Raw genomic sequence first — 18,306 nt, 5'->3', positions numbered from 1 at the left:
AGAGATGCACCGGCTCAGTGTTACTCTGAGAGATGTACTGGCTCAGTGTTATTCTGAGAGATGTACTAGCTCAGTGTTACTCTGAGAGATGTACTAGCTCAGTGTTACTCTGACAGTTGTACTGGCTCAGTGTTATTCTGAGAGATGTACTGGCTCAGTGTTACTCTGACAGATGTACTGGCTCAGTGTTACTCTGAGAGATGCACTGTCTCAGTGTTACTCTGAGAGATGCACTGGCTCAGTGTTACTCTGACAGTTGCACTGTCTCTGTGTTACTCTGAGAGATGTACTAGCTCAGTGTTACTCTGAGAGATGTACTAGCTCAGTGTTACTCTGAGAGATGCACTGTCTCAGTGTTACTCTGACAGATGTACTAGCTCAGTGTTACTCTGAGAGATGCACTGTCTCAGTGTTAATCTGAGAGATGTACTGGCTCAGTGTTACTCTCATAATAACAATAAGTTTCAAGGAGAATTTCTCTCTCTGCAAGGCCGAACAAGATCTCTTGTCACATTGGACCATGCCTTGTTTTTGGGAGGTGGGTGACACTGACCAGGCCAATATTTGTTGCCCATCTCTAATTGCCCAGAGAGCATTTTAGAGGCAACTACATTTCTGTGGGTCTGGAGTCACGTGTGGGTCAGATCAGGTCAGGATGACAGTTTCCTTTCCTAAATGACATTCATGAAACAGATTTTTTTTTTACAATAATCAATTATGATTTCATAGTCACCATGGTGATTTTTATGATCCATATTTTATTAAATTCAAATTTCATCATCTGATGAGATTTGAATCAACAAACTCAGAACATTAGCCTGGCATTTTCACTTACTATTCCAGTAACATTATCACTATGCTATTGCCTCCCGTAAATATTGCGTCATTAACACCCTATCCTGCTCCCGTTGCCAGGGTCTTTCCCAGTTCTAGCCCCATCTAACCACCTGTCATTCCCAGAAATCCCCACTCACTGAATACCTGCTGAAGGGCTGATATCTGCAGCAACTGGCCTGCACTCAGACAAGAACTGACATTCTGAGGCTGTCCTGTTCATTGATGGTCAGTTGTTTCAAAGATGTTCCAGAAAGGGAAAATGTGCAATGGTTCTCCATCAAGGATCTTGAGGTCCAGGTAGATGGGGAGGGTGAGCTGAAGAGGACACTAGACCTTGTGTTAGGACTAGGCTAGACCCACTCAAAATATTTTAAGAAGGTAGCCCAGACCCTAACATTTTCTTATTTAATTTAACATGCTTTCTTCTTGATGCAATTCAATTGGCCAAACTGCTCGATGTTAAGCAAAATACAATGTATTTATTTATTTAAACACTATTTTTAAAATACAATGCAAGAAAGGAGAATTTAGGATACCAACTCTTTGGAAAACTTATAATAGATACAGTAACTATTACTAATTAACTGTTCCAATATAGTACCATCCCATAAACACATCCTTTGGCAAAAAGGCAAATTAAAAAAAAGACAATTTTTTTTCACAGGTAACCCAGCTACAGAGAGAAACTCCAGCTTCTAGATGTCACCCACAGAGGGAAAGATAGCTCCTCCTTCAAGACCACAATAGCAACTGCTTAACGCTAACCATAAAAACTTCAAAAAAATTAGAAATCCTGGTCTGTGAGAGTTGGCCACACCCATCCAGGCTGCTTCTATTGTTCCAACTTTTTAAAAGAAATCCCAAGGTCCCCACATGGGCAGGCAATGGTCTATTGGTATTATTGCTTGACTATTGATCCAGAAACCCATTATAACGTTCTAGGGACCTGGGTTCAAATCCTGCTATGACAGATGGTGGAATATGAATTCAATTTTTAAAATTCTGGAATTAAGAGTTGACTGATGACCATGAAACCATTTTCAATTGTCGTAAAAACACAACTGGCTCAGTAATGTCCTTTAGGGAAGGAAACTGCCATCCTTATCTTGCCTGGTCTACATGTGACTCCAGACCCACAGTAATGGGGTTGACTCTCAGCTGCCCTCTGAAATGGCCCAGCAAGGCTCTCAGTTGTATCAATCGCTAGAAAGTCACAACAAAGTAATGAAACCAGTCGGATCACCTGGTATTGACCTTGGAACCAGAAAAGACAACTGAAAAACACAAACAGCCCTATCGACCATGTGAAGTCCTCCTTACCAAAATTAGGAGAGCTGTCTCACAGACGAGTCACCAAAGATCCTCAGACAGCACCTTCCAAACCCACTTCCATCTAGAAGGACAAGGGCAGCAGATACATGGGAACACCACCCCCTGCAAGTTCCCCTCCGAGCCCCTCACCATCCTGACTTGGAAATATATCGCTGTTCCTTCAGTGTCACTGGGTCAGAATCCTGGAATTCCCTCCCTAAGGGCATTGTGGGTCAACCCACAGCACATGGACTGCAGCGGGTCAAGAAGGCAGCTCACCCCCACCTTCTCAAGGATATACACGGATGGGTTATCAATACTGGCCAGCCAGCGATGCCCAAGTCCCACAAATGAATAAACAAAAACAGGATGAAAACAAAACCTCTTAAAGCCACGGCATCGTCACACCTAGCAGCCCAGTTGAGATTACCAGCCCAGACAGTGTTGCTTCAAGGTATGGAGCAACAGCCAGTAATGCCATAAGAAGGTCCATTGAAAAGTAAATGCCACACTGTTCTCTCTGCTACCTCACACTCACTGTAGGTACAACCTCATGCTGTGAGAGAGGGAACTCCAGGATTTTGACCGAAGGAACGGTGATATATTTCCAAGTCGGAATGGTGACTGACTCGGAGGGGAACTTGCAGGTTGTGATGTTCTCATGTATCTGCTGCCCTTGTCCTTTGAGATGGAAGTGGTCATGGGTTTGGAAGGTGCTGTCTAAGGAACCTTAGTGAATCTCTGCAGTGCATCTTGTAGATAGTACACACTGCTGTTACTGAGTGTTGGAGGTGGAGGAGAGTGAATGAACATTTGTGTACTAATGTTTTTAATATTAATGCTAATTTTTATAGTAACAGCCAAATATATTTGTAGCTATTTGAATAAGTAAGATTTAATACACAATTATCATCATTAATCAATGCCCCCACTTCTCCACTAATTGCAGTGAATATAAGACTCCCAGGAAGACAATGACAACAAAAGTTCAATTCAACAACCTGTTTAAGGTAATGAGTGTCTTCAAAACAAAATCCAATATATTAATTTTATTGTGTTTCTGACATTCTGGGAAAAGCAAACATTTCCACTTCTGATCTTTAGTTTCAGGTAGAGCACAGAGGTAAAAATGGTCCTCATCAATCACTCCCAGGACAGGGTCAGCACGGGGTTAGATACAGAGTAAAGCTCCCACTACACTGTCCCCATCAAACACTCCCAGGACAGGGACAGCACGGGGTTAGATACAGAGTAAAGCTCCCTCTACACTGTCCCCATCAAACACTGCCAGGACAGGGACAGCACGGGGTTAGATACAGAGTAAAGCTCCCACTACACTGTCCCCATCAAACACTCCCAGGACAGGGACAGCACGGGGTTAGATACAGAGTAAAGCTCCCTCTACACTGTCCCCCATCAAACATTCCCAGGACATAGTCAGCAAAGGGTCAGATACAGAGTAAAGCTCCCTCTACACTGTCCCCATCAAACACTCCCAGGACAGGGACAGCACGGGGTTAGATACAGAGTAAAGCTCCCTCTAGACTGTCCCCCATCAAACGCTCCCAGGACAGGGACAGCACGGGGTTAGATACAGAGTAAAGCTTCCTCTAGACTGTCCCCCATCAAATGCTCCCAGGAAAGGGACAGCACGGGGTTAGATACAAAGTAAATCTTCCTCTACACTGTCCCCATCAAACACTCCCAGAACAGGGTCAGCACAGGGTTAGATACAGAGTAAAGCTCCCTCTACACTGTCCCCATCAAACACTCCCAGGACTGGGACAGCACGGGTTTAGATACAGAGTAAAGGTTCCTCTACACTGTCCCCATCAAACACTCCCAGGGACAGAGACAGCACGCGGTTAGATACAGAGTAAAGCTCCCTCTACACTGTCCCCCATCAAACACTCCCAGGACAGGGACAGCACGGTGTTAGATACAGAGTAAAGGTCCCTCTACACTGTCCCCATCAAACACTCCCAGGACAGGGTCAGCACAGGGGTAAATATAAAGTAAAGCTGCCTCTACACTGTCCCCCATCAAACAATCCTGGGTCAGGAACAGTACAAGGTTAGATACAGAGTAAAGCTTCCTCTACACTGTCCCCATCAAACATTCCCAGCACAGGGACATAAAACAGAAAATGATGAAGATTACAGCAGGTCAGCCAACATCCATTAAGGGAAAGCAAGCTAACATTTCGAGTCTAGGATAACACTTCACCAGAGCAGGACGCAGACAGCACAAGGTTAGATACAGAGTAAAGCTCCCTCTACACTGTCCCCATCAAACACTCCCAGGGACAGGCACAGCATGGGGTTAGATACAGGGTAAAGCTCCCTCTACACTGCTTTATGACTCTCGCAGCGTGGTTTTAGTTCAAGGTAAATGTTTGCTTTATAAATAAAAATGCTGTCTGTGACCTTCCTGTTGAATCCACTTTATTTTGTTGATCATTTTCCACCTCCCATGTTAATGGAGGTGGAGACAGGAATGTTCCATGATTACTGCTTAAGATCTGATGTTCAACATTGTTGAAATTGGCTTCATATTCAGGGGCTGTACAAGAAGCTAAATTATTGGTCAGAAAAGGAACCCGAGCACGAGAAGCCAGTGATCAATGGAAGGATGCAGAGTTTCATGAAATCTGAAGAACCAGGAATACCACCAGGAGCATCAACAACACACAGTGCCTCAAAGGGTCTCGGTGCTCTCCAAGGAAACCAAGAACCAATTCTGGAAGTGTGTACTAATGACTCCAGGTCAGATCCAGGTCAACGACTACAATCTGAACATGATGAGCAAGTGCTCCATCGTGAAGAACAGAACATAGGACTGGTGAACAACTTGAAGCAAGAGCTTGCTGCATCAGAACTGTGCAGAGGCAGCAGCCAAATTGATGTTCAGAGGTCTCAGGATGCTGTATCCACCTCAACAACAGATGAGAAGAGAGAGACTGAACTCAAAGTTATAGCAGAACAGCGATCTCTCTTAGAAAAACTCAACACAGACCTAACCGAGAAAGAGCACGTCATCAGGCAACTGAACTTTCTACTCAAAGAGAAAGAGAAGAGCCATGAGGAGGAGTCCTCCAAACTTCAGCAAGAGATCTCAAACTTCAAGGAATTGCAGAAGAATATTGAGGAACAATCAAACAAGGTGGAGCAGTTGGAGGACAGTAACAACTTCCTGAATGAAACAGTTGAGGAAATGGATAAGATTCTTGATGAACTGAAACAAGCCCTGGTCGAGAAAGATCACGAGAATATGTTACTGAAAAAGGAGCAGGTAGAAAAGATGGCAGCAGCCCAACAGTTCCATGAGGAAGAGTTGGAGAAGCTGAAGTTCACACTTGACGAACATCAAAAGGAAGATGATGGATTGAAAGGAGATACTGACCAAAAGCGAAGAACAGTGAAGGAGGAACTAAGAAATATAGAGACAATTCTGGTTCAAACTCAGAGTAAAATCAATTTGGAAAATGGGCGTCAGTTGATTGAGATGGAAGAGCTACAGATCAAGCTACAAGACCTGGAGTCTCTCAACAATTCACTTGAAGAGAAGTACAAGGCAAGCCAACAGGAAGTCAAAGAATTAAAAATGTCTGTCATCTCACTTCGGTCAGAGATCAGCAAACTCCAACCTCCTGAGAAACAGCTGCTTCAACAGAGTGGTGCTGCTTTTCCCTCTCCTGATGGGAGGGAGTTAATGCTGGCAGCAGACAATGGGAATCCTGGAGAAAACCTGAGACAAGACCAAAATGAATTGGTCAATCAAGAGCTGGAAAGGAATGAATTCAAACAGGAAGACGCTGCAAGTTTGGAAGTCCTTTCTGCCTTGAAGTGGGAAGGCCAACAGGCCGTGCTGAAAGAGGAAAACATGAACGTTGCCACAAGGGGAAAGGAAGAACTAAATGTTTTGAAGGACAAATTGAAGGAGATTACTCAGAAATTAGAGGCTTCAAATGCTGAGAAGTTAGAAGCCACACAGAAACTGGAGGAAACTGTGGCCCAGCTCCATATTTTAATGGCAGAACAATCAAGTACAGACAACCAAACAACAGTATTGAAAGACCAACATGTGGCTCATGAAGAGGAGATGAAGGAGAAGTTGGCGGTGTCTGCAAGAAAATATACAGAAATGATACAACCTGAAAGTGCTGAACTAAGGCAGAGTTTGCAAGAGGTCAGCAAGGAGAGAGTATCTACACAGAGGGAGCTGAGCTCAGCACTTTCTGCTCTTGAACAGTCTGGCCAGGAGGTCACCAAGGTTAAGAAGCAAATGGAAGAGCTGGAGAACGCTCATAATCTCAAGGTTCAAGAAATGCTGGGAAGAATCAAGGCCGTTGAAGCTGAGAAGAAAGCACTGGAGCAACAGAAGGAAAACCTGAGGAAGACAGTTTCCATTCTCGAGGAGGACCTGCTGCAGCTGAAGGACAATAATGCAAAAGTTGAGCTGAGTAATGAACCATCTCAAGGTAAGATGGAGAGAGACCAAGGAAAGATGAAGCAGTTCAATGCACAGCTGGTACAACTGTCTGCTGAGAAGGTTGAATTGGAGGGAAAGACTGTCAGGTTGGCAAAGCAGCAGGAGGATGATGGAGCCTACCAGCTGGAGAGTGCACAGGACGGCAAGGAAATGTTGGCATCCCTGGCAAAGGAAAATGAAGAACTTCGAGCTGAATTACAGACTATGAGAGAACAACTGAGCTCACTGCAGCAATCGATGCGACAAGTGAGGTCAGAGTTTGAGCTGGAAATGGCTAAGAAAACAACGGAATGTAACTTGCAAACAGAGGTACAAACTCAGTCTCACAGTAGTGGTGCCAAACAGTGAGTCTTTTGCCTGTTATTTTGCCAAATTTGTTGTCAATTTGGTGTGCAGGGGGGCAATTTCAAAGTTTGAAGATGACTCAAATCTTGGAAGAATTGTAACGTGTGAGTAGGCCAATGTAGAATTCCAGTTTCAAGTTGGTGGAGTTGGGGGATATGTGACAAATGAAGTCTAATGCAGAGAAGTGTGAACTTATGGACTTTGGTCAGAAGAACATTGAATGACAAAATAAATTAGGGGGTAAAATTCAAAAGGGGGGGGGGAATGCAGGAGCAGAGAGGCCTGGCTGTAGGTGTATTCAGATCATTGAAGGTGGCAGGATAGATAGAGAGAGAGAATTGAGTAAAATATATAATGTCCTGAGCTTTGTTAATCAGGGGACAGAGTGCAAGATCAAGGAGGTGAAGCTGAACTTGTACAAGAAACTTGTTAGACCTCTGCTGGAGTGTAATGTACAGTTGTGGTTGACAGATTATAGGAAAGATGTGAATAACTTAGAGAGCGCGCAGAAGTGGGTTACAAATTTTTTGAAAATTAATTCTTGGGATATGGACATCACTGGCTGGGCCAGCATTTGTTGCCCATCCCTAGTTGCCCCTTGAAAAGGTGGGGGTGAGCTGCCTTCTTGAATCGCTGCAGTCCATGTGCAGTAGGTAGCCCTACAATGCCCTTTGGGAGGGAATTCCAGGATTTTGAGACAGCAATTTTTGAGACTTGCAAGTTCCCCTCCAAGCCACTGACTATCCTGACTTGAAAATATATCACCACTCCTTCAGTCCAAATCCTGAACAGCATTGTGGATCTACCTACACTAAATTAGATTAGATTAGATTAGATTACTTACAGTGTGGAAACAGGCCCTTCGGCCCAACAAGTCCACACTGCCCCGCCGAAGCGAAACCCACCCATACCCCTACATTTACCCCTGCACCTAACACTACGGGCAATTTAGCATGGCCAATTCACCTGACCTGCACATCTTTGGACTATGGGAGGAAACTGGAGCACCCGGAGGAAACCCACGCAGACACGGGGAGAATGTGCAAACTCCACACAGTCAGTCGCCTGAGGCAGGAATTGAACCCAGGTCTCTGGCGCTGTGAGGCAGCAGTGCTAACCACTGTGCCACCATGCCACCCATAAATGAGTTAGGAGAAAGTGAGGACTGCATATGTTGGAGATCAGAGTCGAGAGTGTGGTGCTAGAAAAGTACAGCAGGTCAGGCAGCATCTGAGGAGCAGGATTGTGCTCTTCAGATGCAGCCTGACCTGCTGTGCTTCTCCAGCACCACACTTTCCAGACTAAATGGGTTGCAATGGTTCAAGGAGGCAGTTCACTCCCACCTTCTCAAGGCTGCTAGGCCTAGGCAATAAATGCTGCCCTGGTCAACGATGCCCATGTCCCATGAGTTTATTAAAAAAACAAATAGGTTGCAAGTAAAACAAATGAATCCACTGTTTCATTTCAAAGAATTATTTGGGGAGATATCAGCAGGTGAAAGGAAAGGGTTTGCATCCACTAACTTTGCCCAGAAAGGTGTGTCTGAGAGGGGGCAGGGAAGACTGAGGAATGGAAAAAGATGTTGTGGAAAGAAAAGTCTCTCAGGAATGCTGAAAAGTGAGAGAAGGGGAGACTGTGTTTGTGGTTGCTCGCGGGAGGTGTGTGAAATAGATCGAACATGTTGAAGGAACCTTTAACCTTACTGGGTGGGAGCACCCGATGGTGGCAAAATGAAAATATGTCAGAAGTGTGATGATAGAAGCTTGTATCATCAGATCAGATGCAAGGAGGTTGCGAGGGAGAGTGAGAAAACATAACAGAAAAGGCAGGAGATTGACAATAAGGAATGCTGCTGATTTGAAGAGCCAGTGCTGGCAATATAACCTCCTTCTGTGGTACTGATTCTGTGATGGAGACGTGTAATCGAGCTAGCTGTGGGTATCGATAATTTTGTAAAGGGTGGTAGAACAGCCTACCCTGGAAATGGAAACAGAGAAGTCAAGAAAGGATCAGGAATGGCATAAGAGCAAAATGTGCTGGAGAAACTCAGCTGTTATGGCAGCATCTGTGGAGATAGAAAGAGAGTTAATTCTTTGGGTCCTTTGACTTCTTCAGAACTGCAGCCAGGGATGGAGCAGATGATGTTGGGGAGAAGGGGAAACTGGAAGCACAGGCAATGACATGTTCCAGTTCATGGCGAGTGCACAGGACAGAACCAAAACAGTCACGAATTTATAGAAAAAAAGAGATGAGGGTCGGGCCTTGAGTAGGACTGAAAATATGAATGTTGCATCTAGCCCACAAAAGGCTAACAAAGCTGGGACCCATGCACGTAACCATAGCAACACCTTTTAATAAGGGGTAGATGTAGGGGTATGGGTGGATTGCGCTTCGGCGGGGTGGTGTGGACTTGTTGGGCCGAAGGGCCTGTTTCCACACTGTAAGTGATCTAATCTAATCTAATTTTAATTGGAACAGGTAAGTGGAATTGAAGAATAAAGAACATAAGGACAGGCCCTTCGGCCCACCAAGCTTGTGCCAACACATGATGCTTTTCTCAACTAAAAACCTTTTGTTCTTATTCACTGCCTATTCATATATTTGTCGAAATGCCTCTTAAACGTTTCTATTGTATCTGCCTCAACCACTTCCTCTGGCAGTGCATTCCAGGCCCTTGCCAGCCTCTTATAAAAAAAGCTTGCCTCTCAAATCTCCTTTAAACTTACCCACTTTTACCTTAAACCTGTGTCCCCCAGTAATTGACATTTCTACCCTGGGAAAAAGACTCTGACTATCCTTTCTACCATAACTTTGCAAGTTTCTATCAGGTCACTATCAATTAATACACTCCAAACTGGGCAAAACCCGGTAAACAATTTCTGTACCACCCACTTCCTCTGGCTCCATGCATAAATTCCCTCCTTTGTCCTTGAGAGGACCTAACTTTTCCTCAGCTACTTACTTCCTTATAGGATCCCCACTGTGTGAAAACAGGCCATTTGGCCCAACGGCCTTCCGAAGAACATCCCACCTAGACTCATCCCCCAACCCTATCCCTGTAACCCTGCATTTCCCATGGCTTGTTCCTTATATAAAATGCCTCGGGATTTTCCTTAATCCTGTATGCCAAAGACATTTCCCATGGCCCCTTTTGGCCCTCCTAATTCCTTGTTTGAGTTCTTCCCTGCTATCTTCAAATTCTTCAAGGACTCTGTGTGTCTTCAGTTTCCTAAACCTTACATACACCTCTTTTGATTTTTGACCTCCTAAATGGAGGGGGACAAAACTGGTCCACAGGCTCAAGTTCTAAATTGGGGCAAGGCGAATTTTAATGGATTTAGAGTTTGCAGCGGTTGATTGGAGTAGTTTGTTTGCAGGCAAAGGGTCATCTGGCAGTTGGGAGGCCTTTAAAAGTGAGATCGCTAGAGTTCAAGGTCTATATGTTCCTGTGAGAGTGAAGGGCAAGGTGGCAGGAGTAGGGAACCCTGGATGACAAGAGATATTGAGGCTTTGACCATAAAAATGAAGGGCACATGGCTCAGATACAGTCAGCTGGGATCAAGGGAATCCCTGGAGGTATACATGGAATACAGAGTTTACTGAAGAAGGAAATCAGGAGGGTGAAAAGGGTGCACAAAAATAGCCTTGGCTGAGAAGATTAGGGTGAATCTAAAGAGGTCATTTAAGTACATTAAAGGAAAAAGAATAATTGGAGAGAGAATAGGACCCCTCAAGGATCAAAGTGTGTGTAGAACTGCAAGAGATGGGTGAGGTCCTCAATGAATATTTCTCCTCTGTGTTTACCATGGAGAAAAATGTGAAGACTTGGGAACTTGAGGAAATTACTGGTGATATCTTGGGGACAGTCCATATCACAGAGGAGATGTTGGATGTATTAGAATATATGCAGGTAGGTAAATCTCCCGGTCCTGACCAGGTATATCCAAAAACATTACAAGAGGCTGGAGAAGAAATTGCGGGGGCCCAGGCTGATATTTTTGCATCAGCGTTAGCCATGGGTGAGGTCAGAGTTAGAATCAAAAAAGAGAATCCCCACAGTGTGGAAACAAGTCATTAGGCCCAACAAGTCCACACCGACCCTCCGAAAAGTAACCCACCCATATCCATTCCCCTATCCTATTACTCTACATTTCTTTTACTAATGCACCTAAACTACACTTCCCTGAACACTACAGGCAATTTTAGCATGGCCAGTCCACCAAACCTGTACATCTTTGGACTGTGGGAGGAAACCGGAGCATCCAGATTTGGGTGAATCCAAAGAGGTTCTTTAAGTGTATTAAAGGAGAAAGAATAACTAGAGAGAGAATAGGAAACCCACGCAGCCATGGGGAAAGATGTGCAAACTCCACACAGACAGTCACCCAAGACTGGAATCAAACCTGGGTCCCTGCTGCTGTAAGGTAGTAGTGCTAACCACTGAGCCACCATTGTTCAGAGCAAGAACAAGCTTAGCCAGGTGGAGGTGTTTGATGGATGGGAACTGTTCAGACTTCAATTCAATAAAGAAGTAGAGAGAGTTTGGTAGTGGAGAAGTTATTGTTGTTAAGGGCACTTGCAGTGACATGGATTCATTAGGAATAGTCAGTGGGAATTTGTTTATAGAAGTCGTATTTGACAAATTTGATTAAACATTCTGATGAGGTAACCAGAGAGTGTTGATGAAGGAAATGTATTTGATGTGGTTTATGTGGACTTTAAAATGTTTTTTGATAAGCTCCCTCATGAAGACTGCTCAAGCAAGTAAGTGCCCATGGGATCTAAGACAAAGTGGCTCACTGCATCTAAAATTAGCTGAGAGGCAGGAAGCAGAGGGTGATGGTAGGGGGTAAAGGAGCAGTGGCAAAGGGAATTCAAGCTGGAAAATTCTAAGGTAATGCACTTGAAGAGGGCTGACAAGTCAAGGGGTCGCACTGTGAATGGCAGGAACATGAAAAGATATAAGGGACCTTTATACGCATTTCCCAAATCCCTGAAGGGTAGCAGGGTAGGTAGAGAAGGTGATTAAGAAGGCATAAGGGATACTTGCCTTTATTATCTTAAAGACAGGGAGATTATGCTGGAATTGTATAAAACACTGGTTGAGTCAGAACAGGAGTAAAGTGTACTCTTCTGATCACCACATAATAGGATGGATGTGATTGTATGAGAGAAGATGCAGAGGGGATTTAGCAGGACACTGCCTGGGCTGGAGGGTCTGAGCTACAAGGAAAAATTGGAAAGGCTGGAGCTGTTTTGATTGGAGCAGCGAAGGTCAAAGGGAGCTGAGAGAAATGTATAAGAAATGTATAAATGGCACAGATAGGGTGGAGAGAAAGACACTTCTTATAGTAGAAGGAGCAGTAAGCAAGGGGCATAAATTTAAGATAGGAATAGGAGTAGGCCATTCAGCCCCTCGCATCTGTTCTACCAGTCAGATCAATGTTGATCTGTGGCTTAACTCCATACACCTGCCATTAGTCCCATATGGAGTCATAAAGTCATACTGCCCTTTCAGCCCATTGTGTCTGCACCAATATAACTAAAGGTGTGCCAATCCTAATTTCCTGCTCTTGTCCCATTTCCTTCAGAGTTATAATATTTGAAATGTTTTTTTAAAGATTGTAAGGTTTCTGCCCTCCACTATCTTCCCAAGCAGTGCATTCCAGATTCCTGCTACCCACTGAGCGAAAAGGATTTTTCTCAAATCCTTTCTGAATCTGCAGCTCCTTACCTAAAACTATGCTGTCTAGTGATTGACCCCTCAACCAAAGGCAACAACTGCTCTCTATTCACCCTGTCCATACCCCTCATAGTCTTACACACCTCAATCATATACCCCTCTCAATCTTCTCTGCTCTAAAGAAAACATGATGAAGAGATGCAGGTGTTGGATTGGGGTGAACAAAGTTAAAAATCACACAACACATTTACTGAGCTCGGAGAAAAAGGAGCCAAAAATGATATCATTCACCTTAAGAGACCAAGACACACAAATAGAAAGTGGGACATAGCACCAATGCTTTATCCAGAGGCTAACTAATGATGTTACCTAATATGGCGATGAAATGTCTGAAAACAAACTTTCCAGCTCAGCGAGCAAACTTACAACCTGAACCTCAACCTAAGCTACAAATCTTCTCAAAAATTGCATTTATCTTAATGTCCTTGCTTCACAAAAAAATTATCTAACTCAGATTTAAAATTAATGTCCAATGCTATTTGTGGAAGAGAGTTCCAAACCCTTCCCACCCTTTGTGTACGGAAGTGCTTCCTAACATCGCTCCTGAATGGTCTAGCTATAATCCTTAGACTGGGCCACTAGTTCTAGAATCCCAAACCAGTTGAAAGAGTTTACCTTTATCTACACTGCTAATATCTTGAAAACTTTGATCAGATCTCACCTTAACCTTTTAAATTTCAGAGAAAACAGACCTAATTTGTGTGATCTCTCCTCTGAAGTCTAGCTATAGTTCTTGTAAATCTACATTGTATTCCACATCTTCCGAAGATGTGGTGCCCAGATCTGCTCACAGTGCTCCAGGTGGAGTCTGACGAGGGTTTTGTGCAACTGCAGCATAATTTCTGCATCCTTGTATCCCAGTCCTTTATTTGTAAAGGCAGGCGTTTCATTAGCTTTCTTGGCCATTTGTTGCACCCATTTGTAACATTTTAAAGGTCTATGCACCTAAACTCCCGCGACCCTTTAGATATCCACTATATTTAATTTCATACCATCTAGAAAGTACCCTGACCTATCCTTTTACAGTCCAAAATGGATAATCTCACACTTGCTGATATTGAATTCCATCTGCAACAGTTTTGCCCATTCGCTTCACCTATCAATATCCCTCCATAGTTTTGTGATAATATCTACATTGTCTACAATGTTGCCTAACTTTTTTATCATCAGAAAATTTGAATATATAGTTTTCTATGTCATTAATAATGAATATATAAAGAGGAACCTCGATTATCCGAATTTCAGATTATCCAAACAAGATCACGAAGTCCCAATGCTTGACTAAACTATATTATCCAGTGTTCAATTATCCGGACATTCAATTATCCGAATAAACACTCCCCACCCGTGTCATTCAGATAATCAAGGTTCCTCTGTAATGTGAATAACTGAGGTCCTAATACAGATCCATGTAAGACAATGACTGGTCACTTTCTGCCAATTTGGCCACCTATCAGTTATCCCTAATTTCCATAACCTGCCAATTTCCCAGCCAAGTCAGTAATTTGTTTCAATTCCATGGAAATCTACTTTAGTTAACAATCTCTTTTTTAAGACTTTATCAAATACCTTCTGGAATTCCGTATCAATACATCCATAGACAATCCTCTGTTCAATACTTTCACCACCCCCTTCAAAAACTGATGAGATTTGTCAGGCATGACCTACCTGTCACAAGTGTGGTTTATGCGAAGGTTGGTAGGGTGGAGGGTGAGGACCAGGGGGCCTCTGTCTTTGTTATGGTTGGAGAGGTGGGGTTTGAGGGCGGAGGTGCGGGGTGTGGATGAGATGCATTGGAGGGCATCTTTAACCACGTGGGAGTGGAAATTGCGGTCTCTATAAAGAAGGAGGCCATCTGGTGTGTTCTGTGGTGGAACTGGTCCACCTGGGAGCAGATACGGTGGAGAATTGGGAATACGGGATGGCATTTTTGCATGAGATAGGGTGGGAAGAGGTGTAATCCAGGTGGCTGTGGGAGTTGGTGGGTTTGTAAAAAAAAATGTGTCAAGTTGGTTGTCATTAATGGAGATGGAGAGGTCCAGGAAAGGGAGGGAGGTGTCAGAGATGGTCCAGGTAAATTTAAGGTCGGGGTGGAATGTGTTGGTGAAGTTGATGAACTGCTCAATCTCCTCGAGGGAGCACAAGGTGGCGCCAATACAGTCATCAATGTAGCGGAGGAAGAGGTGGGGAGTGGTGCCGGGTGTAACTACGGAAGATGGACTGTTCTACGTAGCCAACAAAGAGACAGGCATAGCTGGGGCCCATACGTGTGCCCATGGCTACCCCTTTGGTCTGGAGGAAGTGGGAGGATTCCAAGGAGAAATTGTTAAGGGTGAGGACCAGTTCAGAAAAACAAATGAGAGTGTCAGTGGAAGGGTACTGTTGGGGACATCAGGAGAGGAAGAAATGGAGGGCTTGGAGGCCCTGGTCATGCCAGATGGAGGTGTAGAGGGACTGGATGTCCATGATGTAGATGAGGCATTGGGGGCCAGAGAAACGGAAGTTTTGGAGGAGGTGGAGGGTGTGGGTGGGGTCTCGAACGTATGTGGGGAGTTCCTGGACTAGGGGGAAAAGGACAGTATTGAGGTAGGTGAAGATGAGTTTGGTGGGGCAGGAGCAGGCTGAGACAATGGGTCGGCTGGGGTGTTCAGGCTTGTGGATCTTGGGAAAGAGGTAGAATCGGGCAGTGGGGGTTTCCCGGACTATGAGGCTGGAAGCTGTGGGTGGGTGATCTCCTGAGGTGATGAGATTCTGTATAGTCTGGGAGATGATGGTTTGATGATGGGGGTGGGGTGGGGTCATGGTCAAGGTGGCGGTAGGAGATTCCTGATGAAGAGCTTTTGCCTGAAACGTCGATTTTTGTGCTCCTCGGATGCTGCCTGATCTGCTGTGTTTTTCCAGCACAACTCTAATCTAAGACTCTGGGGGTGACACGGTGGTTCAGTGGTAAGCACTGCTGCCTCACAGTGCCAGAGACCCGGGTTCAATTCCCACCTTGGGTAACTGTCTGTGTGGAGTTTGCACATTCTCCCCGTGTCTGCATGGGTTTCCTCTGAGTGCATTGGTTTCCTCCCACAGTCCAAAGATGTGCAGGTCAGGTGAACTGGTCAGGCTAAATTGCCTATGGTGTTAGGTGGATTAGTCAGGGTTAAATATAGGGGGGGTGGGTTTCTCTTCGGAGGGTCGGTGTGGACTTGCTGGGCTGAAGGGCCTGTTTCCAGACTGTAGGGAATCTAATCTAATTTGCAGTCCTCACTTTTGCCTACCTGTCACAACTCCATGCTCGTGACAGGAGAGTTGCTGAGATATTTTTTACTTAAAGAGTAGTGGGAGCTTGAAAATCACTGCCTAAAAGAGTGATTGAGTCAGAAACTCTTGCAACTATATTTATCTTTTTTTTTGCATTACCATAGCCTCCAAGGCTATGGGCCAAGACCTGGAAGATGAGATTAGAGTAGTCAGATCTTTGTTGACCAGCACAGACATGATGGGCCAAATGGTCTCCTTCTGGGCTGTAAGTGTCAAAGAATCAATAGGTTCTGAGTTGCTCCCAGTGGGTGACTGAAGTGTAAAGGGATTTGACATCCATCGTGAAGGGGAGGCTGTTAGGACCATGGAAATAGTCATGCAGAGGGTGGTGCGTGTGTGGAATGAGCTGCCAGAGGAAGAGGAAGAGGTTGGTACAATTACAACATTTAAAAGGCATTTGGATGGGTATATGAATAGGAAGGGTTTAAAAGGATATGGGCCAAATACTGGAAAATGGGATTAGATTTATTTTGGATATCTGGTCAGCATGGACAAGTTAGACTAAAAGGTGCTGTAAAACGGTGACTGTAGGTGAGTGATTAAGGGTCCTTGTTCCACAGAACCCTCTCTGGATTAATTTACTAGGGCAATTTTGATCTCTCTGTTCCTTTTTATTTATTTAGAGAAGCTCTCATTGTCAGCAGATAGCACTCAGTTTATTTTCTCTCGCTTTAATATCTTTTTGTCCTCCTTTGCTGGATTTTGAATTTATCCTAGTCTTCGGGCTATTACTGACTTGGGCCTTCCTATATGCTTTTTCTTGCAAAATAATACTCTCCTTAACTTACTTGGTTAGCCATGGTTGGTTTCTCCCATTCTTAGAGAAGGTGAGGACTGCAGATGCTGGAGATCAGAGTTGAAAATGTGTTGCTGGAAAAGTGCAGCAGGTCAGGCAGCATCCAAGGAACAGGAGAATCGACGTTTCGGGCATGAGCCTGAAGAAGGGCTCCTTGGATGCTGCCTGACCTGCTGCACTTTTCCAGCAACACATTTTCAGCTTCTCCCATTCTTAGAATCTTTCCTCCTGACTGGGGTGTTTTGACAAGAGTCAGGAATTATCTCCTTAAAACTCTGTCACTACTTGCTTCCTGTCTTCCCTGCTAAACTATCAGCGTTGTTCAGTTTGTCTCACTCTATTCTGATGCTATTCCAATTCTCCTTACTTAAGTTGTTTCTGACTCAAGTTTCTCACTTTTGAACTGAATATTAAATTCTATCAATAAAACCAAGAACTGCAGATGCTGTAAATCAGAAACACAAACAGAAATTGTTAGAAAGCAGAAAATTTTCTTCAGAACCTCTCTGAAGAAGGATCACTGGACCAGAAACATTAACCCCCATGCTTTCTTTCCACAGATGCTGACAGACCTGCTGAGTTTTTCCAGCAATTTCTGGTTTGTGCATTAAATTCTATCATGTTATGATCATTGTTTCCAAAAGGATCTTTTACTCGGCGGTTGTTTATTAAACCTGCCTCATTGCCCATTACCACATCCAAGATATCCTGTTCTCTGGTTGGCTCTATGACATATTGCTCTAGGAAACTATCTCAATTACACTTTATGAATCCATTTTTATAGCTGCCCTTTCCAATTTGCTTCACCTTATCAACATGAAGATTAAAATACCAATAATTATTGCTCTATTCTTTTTAAATGCTCCTATTATTTGTTGATTTATAGCCTTTTCCACTGAGTGGCTACTGTTTGGAGCTCTGTATACTACTCCTACTGTCTCCTTTCCCTTACTGTTTTTAACCTGTACCCAGAAGAATGCCACATCATCTGAGCCTGGATCATCTCTCACAACTGTCTTCATTTCATTTATCAACAATGCTAAACCCCTGTCCCTCCTGCCTTTCCAAATATCTCTGAATGTTAAGTTTGCAGTTTTGATTCATTGTAACCATGTTTCCGTAATGACTATGAGATCATTTTCATTTACCACGATTTGCGCCATCTATTTGTTGACTTTATTCTGAATGCTTCATACATTGAGATACAAAGCCTTCATATTTGTTCTATTACCAAATTTCATGACACATTTATGGTTTCTTGGTACAATACACATTTTGTTCCTTCCTTTTTTTTTGTAACAATCAGCCAAATCACTTAACTGCAATCTTATCTTCTCCTTTACCTTGATTTTATATTTTTCTATGCAACAGAACCTACTCAGCCCTGTTTAGTTTAAAGCCCTATCCACAAACCTAATTATGTGATTCACCAGCACTCTGGTCCCAGTATGATTCATGTGGTGCCCATCTCGAT

General features: G+C 43.9%; 1 protein-coding gene across 4 annotated transcripts in view; it reads left to right on the top strand.

The window, feature by feature from the left end:
- Nucleotides 1–18,306, top strand: part of LOC140482502 (uncharacterized) — a 73,967-nt gene that overhangs the window by 34,092 nt on the left and 21,569 nt on the right. For all 4 annotated transcript variants that reach the window (XM_072580046.1, XM_072580048.1, XM_072580047.1 and 1 more), the window contains 2 exons: nucleotides 3,098–3,158; nucleotides 4,708–6,948. In XM_072580046.1, coding sequence (XP_072436147.1) covers nucleotides 3,098–3,158; nucleotides 4,708–6,948 — 2,302 coding nt within the window. The remainder of the gene's footprint in view (nucleotides 1–3,097; nucleotides 3,159–4,707; nucleotides 6,949–18,306) is intronic.

Source organism: Chiloscyllium punctatum, chromosome 10 (assembly GCF_047496795.1).
Source record: "Chiloscyllium punctatum isolate Juve2018m chromosome 10, sChiPun1.3, whole genome shotgun sequence".
NCBI classification, from domain to species: Eukaryota; Metazoa; Chordata; class Chondrichthyes; order Orectolobiformes; family Hemiscylliidae; genus Chiloscyllium; species Chiloscyllium punctatum.
The sequence above is the reverse complement of the archived record's forward strand: the minus strand, read 5'-3'. Positions and strand labels throughout refer to the sequence as shown.